Source organism: Hyperolius riggenbachi, chromosome 2 (assembly GCF_040937935.1).
Source record: "Hyperolius riggenbachi isolate aHypRig1 chromosome 2, aHypRig1.pri, whole genome shotgun sequence".
Lineage (NCBI taxonomy): Eukaryota > Metazoa > Chordata > Amphibia > Anura > Hyperoliidae > Hyperolius > Hyperolius riggenbachi.
In genome coordinates this window covers 333,996,082-334,004,501 of record NC_090647.1, presented here as the reverse complement: position 1 = coordinate 334,004,501, position 8,420 = coordinate 333,996,082, and the positions used below count along the sequence as shown (strand labels likewise).

Genomic DNA, 8,420 nt, shown 5'->3' with positions numbered 1-8,420 from the left:
CCTGTGTCACTCCGGTGACCAGGAAGTTGAAATAGAGGGCGCTCTATTTGAACTTCCTGGTCACGGAGTAACACAGGAAGCGCCGGGATGGAGCAAGAACAGCAGTGCGGTGCAGTGCGGAGATGACGCCCGGGAGCCAGCCTCAGGTAATGTATACGGGGGGGGGGACAGGCGGCAGGAGCAGCTGAACAGATTGTGATCGGTTTCAGGCTGAAATCGATTCACAATCTGTTTGCAGTAAAGGCAGCCATACGATCCCTATCTGATCAGATTCGATCAGATAGGGATCTGTCAGCTGGTCGATCTAATGGCACATCGACCAGTGTATGGCCACCTTTAGTTAGTCGTGGAGAGGGCTGTTATCTGACTTTTATTATCTCAACTGTTCCTGGACTATTTACTTTTCCTCTGCTAGAGGAGAGGTCATTACTTCACAGACTGCTCTGAAAGACTCATTTTGAATGCTGAGTGTTGTGTAATCTGCACATATTATAGAATGATGCAATGTTAGAAAAAACACTATATACCTGAAAATAAAAGTATGAGAATATTTTCTTTGCTGCTAATCTTCTAGTAATTATTCATAGTACACAACTAATTCACTATATCATATATTTTTTTCGCTTCAGTGTCTCTTTAAGACTGCAATAGGAACATAAGACAATGACTGATTATGATAAGGATTCGATTGTTCGGCCTTATCAGGGACTGTCAGTGACATGACTATACACTATGTAACAGTGCTGCAGAAGATGTCTGGGCTTTCTAAATACCATAGAAAGCCATTTCACTTGGGCCACTAGTGTATGTTTGCTTTTTTAAGTTCATTGCAGGTTTTCTCAATCATATTTGTTCTCCATGTTAGGAAAACTTATTCAATCAACAAGTGTCTTCTTAAAGTGACACTGAAGCGAAACAAAATTATTATATAATTTATTGGTTGTGTAATACGGATAATTACTAGAACATTAGTAGCAAAGAAAATATTCTCATATTTTTATTTTCAGTTTTTTTTTTTTAACATAACATTGCGACTTTGAAAGTGTGAGAGATCAGTGGCTCTTTTGCAAAGATAACTGGAGTTTCTTAACTCTTCCTGTACTGGAAACAATATTAGACTCATATCTCTGCTGCTAATGTTTTATTTCTTAGCTGTACTACACATACAAATCATTATATCATAAGTTTATTTTCATTTAAAATTCCCTTTAAATATAAACTCTGATGACATTTGTGTGGATTTCTCAGGAGAAAGAAATTGTAGCCACCTTGGGGCACTGTTTGTTACAAGTGCTAGTTGTTCTCACATCTCTTCTTGCAGTTGAATGATTTCCCTATGAATGGCCAACCTTAGCTATACATGGCTCATGGCTGCCAAGACCCAGCATTCTGTACATGCTTCGGGTGCCCTGCACACAAAACTGTGTGATGCCAAGTGGTTCTTTTCACAGGCCTTCTTGTCGGCGATGTGCTGAAAGGCACAGGAAACTGAAAGCAGGTCACAGTGTTACACCTTTGTGACAATATTCCCAGCCTGATGCTGGGAATACACCATTAGATTTTGTGTTAGATTGATGGTTTGATAATTTCTGACATGTTCAATCTTATATTTGATCGATTTTCTGATCAATTTCTCATAGAAGTGAATGGAGCTGATGACTCGATTGATAATTTCCGACAAGTCCGATCAGCAAGGCGCTCGATTCCCCGCTCGATACCCGTGGGCGGACAATGGGAAGAAAACGAGCGGAAGATAAGGAGCGCCCGCGGGGACGAGCGGGAATCAATCCAGGCGCCGGCGGGGATGCGCCGGGTGCCGAAAGGCTCGATCCGGCGCATAAATCTCACCATGTATTCCCAGCATAACACAAAAATCTAATGCTAGGTACACATCATACAATTTTCTGTTAGATTTACCTGCCAAATCGATTATTTCCAACATGTCCGATCTGAATTTTGATCGATTTTTCCGATCATTTTTTTAATTGTTGATTGTTTTTCAATCAATTTTCATTCAGTTCTATGAAAATCGATGAAAAAATTATCGAAAAAATTAAATGGATCGGAAAATTGAATCGAAATCAACTGGGTTTCCATAAATTCTTAAGGGGAAATTCGCTTTCATATGAGTGGTTTGGTGTACAAGCATGACTAGGAAAGGTGAATTGTGCTCTACCTCTGTTGCTACGGCAGTGCTAGAATCGGTCGACTCGGACCCAAATACACCAGCAGAAGACAGAGAAATTCTGCACTATGCCCGTAGCAAAAGATAATCCAATTTTATTAAGTCGGGTAAAAGTCACACATCCCGGTAACTGACATATTTCGGACCTTCTGGTCCTTAATCATAGCACGATGGTGCCATGATTAAGGACCAGCAGGTCCGAAACATGTCAGTTACCTGGATGTGTGACTTTTACCCGACTTAATAAAATTGGATTATTTTTTGCTATAGGCATATTACGGAATTTCTCTTTCTTCTGCTGGTGTACAAGCATGTTCCTAGAACCAATTATGCTCGCAAACCAAGGTTCCACTGTATTATTGTTTAGAATGCCCTTCTTCTTTCTCGGGCTAATACACAAGTTTTAGAAACCCACATGACCAAAGATGGTGAATCCTTTTATGGCCAGTTCATTTCCAATACAAATATGAAAAAAATTAAAGGGTTCTCCGATTATCAAGAGCCATTGCATGATCATTATGTATACTAGCATGGACTTGCACCAGCAATTCTAAGTCCTAAACAGAATTCAAATTATAACTGGAAGGCTAATGCTAAAGGTGCCCATACATTAGAAGATTATGGGCAGATTCGACCAAGAGACAAATTTATCTCTAATCGAATCTGATTAGAGATAAATTTGTCTCTAATCGAATCTGCCCATACACTACAGGCCGATTTCCGTCAGATTTCAGCATGAAATCATCAGGGAATCGGCTGAGTTGCCCCGTCCACCGCAGTGTATAAATGTATGCATTTATACATTACCTGTCCGGGGGCCACGCGGTGACCGTCCATCTCGCCGGGTATCGGCCGCATACACGCCGGCGGCCGCATTTGACGTCAGATGCTATGCGCCACCGGCGTGTATGCGGAACCCAGCGAGATGGACGGAAACCGCATGGAGGCAGACACCAGACAGTTAATGTATAAATGCATATACACTGCATACATTTATACATTGCGGTGGCAGAGGCGGGGGGTTTTGACGTTTCGTCGCTCATTCACAATTCACCCACTGTACCGCCACACACCTGACCAACCAACTTCGGCCCGAAATTTTCCAGCATGCACGATCGACCATGCGGCCATTTTCTGTCCCAAAATTGGTCGCTTTGTCGGTCAAGCATGCACTTATCGATTATAATAATCGAATTGGATGGTCAATTGGTTGGCAAATGTATGAGCCCCTTAACCCTTCCTAATCTTCTGTTAATCTGACTCCCAGTACAGACAGTCCCCTACTTACAAATTAAAATGCCTAAGAGATACAATCAAAGTTGTCTTCCTGTACAAAATATACAACATTGTGTTTTTATGACATATTTTTGTTGCTAAAGGACTGTTCAGTCTGCCAAAGGCATGTGAACCTCTCAACTAGCTACACAGCATGGCAACATGTTTGGCAGGTAGAACAGTTGACTTGTATGTGCACCTGCTAAGTATTTGGCTGTTTCTAGAATTCTGGTCATTCTAAATGTGGGATATGATTGGTTAAAGCCCACCTGAACCCCAAAATACAAGGCCTACTACTTAATAATTTGCACTTCCTTATGCAAGTGAATGGGAGACATACTGTGGCCTAGCTGGGCAGAAGGAGCTCTGAGAGCTGCAACCTTCTGTGCTAGAAAGATGCAGTATAGTCACCTTTAAAAGATTTTAGACAGTAGAGCACATTATTTAACAGCTGCATACTTGGTGATGCGTGTTAGGATGGATGTAGCTAGACCTCCATATTACTTTTGTATTCTTGAGTGATATAGACTGTAAATGTCCCATTTTTACATACAATAGGTAGAAGAAGCGCTCCTCCTCTGGATTTGACGGGTCTTCCTGGCACAGAGAAGCTGAATGAAAAAGAGAAAGAGGTACAGTGTAATAATATATGCAGAAATATGGCTGTGTTATTCATAAGGAAGTCACCCATACCATGTCTTCTGTGGTCCTAAAATAAAAGCAAGTGACAGAAGGTTAAACACCCTTCTTTTTTACCTATAAAAAAACTGGCAAAATGGTAGACTCCACTATATACCAATGGCATCTTTAATCCTCCACCTCCATGACCGCAACTGCTCGGGGACTCTGCCTCCATGAAAGCCACCACTCAGGAGGTCAGAGGCAAGGCACTTGATTACTTGGGGGGGGGGGGGGGTTTACAAATACGGGAGTGGGGAGGGCCAAAGCGAAAACCTAAACTCTTGTTAATTTTATAGCAGATCAGTGGGGGCGAGGGTGAGAGAAGAAATTATAATTTATTTCAGGTAAATATCCCTTCAATATAGTTTGTCAGTGCCCTAGCTCATATCTGCTTGTGAATTGTAATTACAATACAATAACATTTGTAAAGTTTTTCTCCCATAGGACTCAAAGCGCATAGTTATGTCTCAGGTCAAGGCAAGGTTGCAGGCTGGACTGTGTTACAGAGGAAATAACGAGCATAGCAATCCCAGTCAGGACTCAAGCCTCAGCAGATAATTATCCAACAATATTTATTGCATATTACTTGCAGCAGTACAGAGCATAATAGCCAGCACGACGTTTCGGGCAGCAGCCCTTTATCAAGTGAGCACTTGATAAAGGGCTGTTGCCTGAAACGTCGTGCTGGCTATTATGCTCTGTACTGCTGCAAGTAATATGCAATAAATATTGTTGGATAATTATCCGCTGAGGGTTGAGTCCTGACTGGGATTGCTATGCTCGTTGTGGATTCCGGGGAAAATTGATGGACCTCCTACCCTATTAGGACTCCCCAATACAACTACTATTACCCCTTGAGGCAGGCGGACTCACTTTTTGCTTTACAGAGGAAATATTCAGGTCATGTGATGGTCATGTCTAGGAAAACTCATGGAAAAACGTGACCAGTTTGGTCACATGATATACAGTATGTAAGTCTCTGATTTGCTAGTCATGATCATGTGTTAAACAGGATGTGTTCACAGCAAATCAGAGCTTTGCAAATTTATTAGTTGATCAAACAAATCACATGCTTCTCCGTGAGTTCTCCTAGATATGACCATTGCTAATTATAAACAATATAATTTGGGTGACATCTATATCCAGACTCGCTGGTTATAATTCTGTCTGTTAGGATATTCTTCCTTTTGTTTCTATGTACTGAGGATTTGAATCATACTGTTTCATAAATACATTTTTATATGTTTCCTCAGAGTGCTGTTTGTGCTTTTATATGATGGATTTTATTTCTTTTTTTACAGCTCTGCCAGGTGGTGAGGCTGGTTCCGGGAGCTTACTTGGAATATAAAGCAGCACTTGTCAATGAGTGCAACAAACAAGGAAGCTTACGGCTGGCACAAGCTCGATCGCTTATAAAAATTGATGTTAACAAGACACGTAAAATCTATGACTTTCTGTTACAGGAAGGTTATATCACTAAACCACAGCCATAATCAAAGGAACAAAATTAAAGTATTTTTCATAAAGAAAACCTCACAGATGTTGTATGTATTATAAAAGCAGTGCGGCTTGTTAGAATGTTGTCCATTTCAGTGTGGTCTGTATAACGGCACTTCAAGTTCATTACAAACTCCGGGCTGTTTCTGGTTGGTGTTATGTACATGGCTCTGCCCACTGTCATGAAGTGATGCATCATGGTCATACGTTTAGAGGACTTCCTGGATCTGAAGACCTGCAGTACTTTGCATTGCTTTGGATTGAAGGCTTTTAGGTTCCTTCTAGCCCACTACACAAAATTGTGGTGGTTCTGTCTAAACCTTGTGTATCTTTTCTTAAACAAACCTAAGTTACAAAGTTGTTCATACTTACCCAGGATTGATGAAGGACAAATAATCCAAAACTACTGTGTGCAAGTCATTAATTATGAAGTAAGGAAGATTATCTGCAATTCCTCATCTGCTAATGCTGATTTAATTCAGACCACACTAATATACACCTCATGCTTATCATACCCCACAGCAGTTTTAAGCTATGTACACACTCTAGATGAAACTTGACCGAGGTGGCTGACCATGTGTAGTGGCCGCCAATCTCCCTCAGCGTGTTGGTGATCGATCCACCTGGCAAGAGCTGGCTGAGGACATTGTTCTCCCCCATCAACCTGCCTGCTCTGTGCCACTCCCATCCTGTGCCTTTACGTTTGCCCTCTCCTCCCCTGCATAGTAACAGAATGCCTTGCTAGGCTAGAGACTAGCAGCTTGTCTGTACAGCCTTAGTCCTGCACTTTCTGCGAGGGAAGCAAGGTCCCGATGCGACAGCCCTGGTAGCTTTAGTCATAACTGCATTCCATGAAACCACCACACATTATGTAGAAATGTACCGTATTATTCAGGAGAGTGTATGTTTAGCAGCTGTATCTACGTGTAGTCCAATGTATGGAGGCTGTAGGTTTATGTGACAGTAATAAGTTTGCATTATTGGATGGTGAGAGGTACACTTTCTTCCTTCATCTGATGGTACTACAGTACCACCAGACCAGCACTCCAATTTTTCCTTGTACTGGAAGTTTTAGCTGCCGATCTTTATCTTATGAATTGGAGTACCTACTGTAAATTAGTTGGCGCACCATCAATGACCTGCTACTGTTGCTGTAGCTGTATTACTGTTAATCGGGTAATGTATATAATGTATATCAGTGCTGAAATATTTGCTTTATTACTATAAATAAATTCAATGCAAACAGAAAATTACATAATTGAAATGCGGCAGATCAAGAAGATCCCACCACAGAAGCTGATAAATCGAGTACAGTACTTCGGACACAGATTAGGTTGAGGCAAATAGCGTAGTGTGAGAATTATGGTTAGACAAGCAAGTGTTATGAATAGTGCTATCCTCGCCACACGTGGCAATTTGCCCATTTCTGATTCACTTGTTTGTTATTGAAAGCAATTCAATTAGAAGTACTTTTCCATCTGTTCATTGTACATTTAATTAAATGTTCAATCAGAATTTTGTTCTGCACTGAACTACATGTTAGCATACGGAGTATGAATAAGTTAGTGTTTGGCATGTTGCTGGAGCTATGAAAAGGGGAGATCACTTAGGAACACTTACCATTTTGTTATGATTGGGACCAAAAGATACCTTAAATCCTCTGAACTTCTAAGGCACAGCATTGCTATAAAATTAGTGTTTAGCATGGTTTGGTGGTTAGTGGAGGGTCCTAAGCTGGCCACACATACCATACAATAAAATGATCCAATTTTACAGCAATTCAATAAAAATTAACGATTGTGCAGAAAAATCAAAAGGTTTTTTTTCTATTTGTTAGAGAAATGCAGTATTTTTATTACTGCTGATATTACAGCTCTATGTAAAACTGATGTGCACACTTACAGGACTGTGTATCAGTGCAGAATCCTATATAATAATCAGCCTGTGTCGCTGCGTCCAGCAGTTTGCAGCGTCCCTGTTATTTTGGTACTGCACATGACAGCTGGAGGGAGCGAGGTGGGCGGGCAGTTGCGTACGCGCTGCAGGTGCGCGTGCATGCGCAGTGACTGGCGGCGGCAAAAAAAAAGACCTAGAGGCAGTTTTTAACCACTTGAGGACCCACCCTTTACCCCCCCTTAAGGACCAGCGCTGTTTGTTGTGATCTGTGCTGGGTGGGCTCTGCAGCCCCCAGCACAGATCAGGTAGCACGCAGAGCGATCAGATCGTCCCCCTTTTTTCCCCCCTATGGGGATGATGTGCAGGGGGGGTCTGATCGCTCCTGCGTGCAGGCTAGTTGCGGGGGGGGGGCACCTCAAAGCCCCCCTCCGCGGCGACATTCACCCCCCCTCCCTCTCCTACCTCTCCCCCCCGGTGATCCGGGCTGCACAGGACGCTATCCGTCCTGTGCAGCCAGTGACAGGACGTCCCCAGTCACATGGCGGCGATCCCCGGCCGCTGATTGGCCGGGGATCGCCGATCTGCCTTACGGCGCTGCTGCTGCGCAGCGCTGTACAATGTAAACAAAGCGGATTATTTACGCTTGTGTTTACATTTAGCCTGCGAGCCGCCATCGGCGGCCCGCAGGCTATTCACGGAGCCCCCCACCGTGAATTGACAGGAAGCAGCCGCTCGCGCGAGCGGCTGCTTCCTGATTAATCAGCCTGCAGCTGGCGACGCAGAACTGCGTCGCTGGTCCTGCAGCTGCCACTTTGCCGACGCACGGTATAAGCGTGCGGTCGGCAATTGGTTAAACGGGCTTAAGTCTACTAGTGTGTTAATAATG

The 8,420-nt window shown here is 42.9% G+C and overlaps 1 protein-coding gene across 2 annotated transcripts in view; it reads left to right on the top strand.

Annotated features, from left to right (window-relative positions):
* TADA2A (transcriptional adaptor 2A) overlaps nt 1-7,153 on the top strand; it is a 50,247-nt gene extending 43,094 nt beyond the window's left edge. For both annotated transcript variants that reach the window (XM_068269369.1, XM_068269370.1), the window contains exons 14-15: nt 4,019-4,092; nt 5,443-7,153. In XM_068269369.1, the coding sequence (XP_068125470.1) occupies nt 4,019-4,092; nt 5,443-5,634 (266 nt within the window). In that variant the 3' untranslated portion in view covers nt 5,635-7,153. The remainder of the gene's footprint in view (nt 1-4,018; nt 4,093-5,442) is intronic.
* The last annotated feature ends 1,267 nt before the right edge of the window (nt 7,154-8,420 follow it).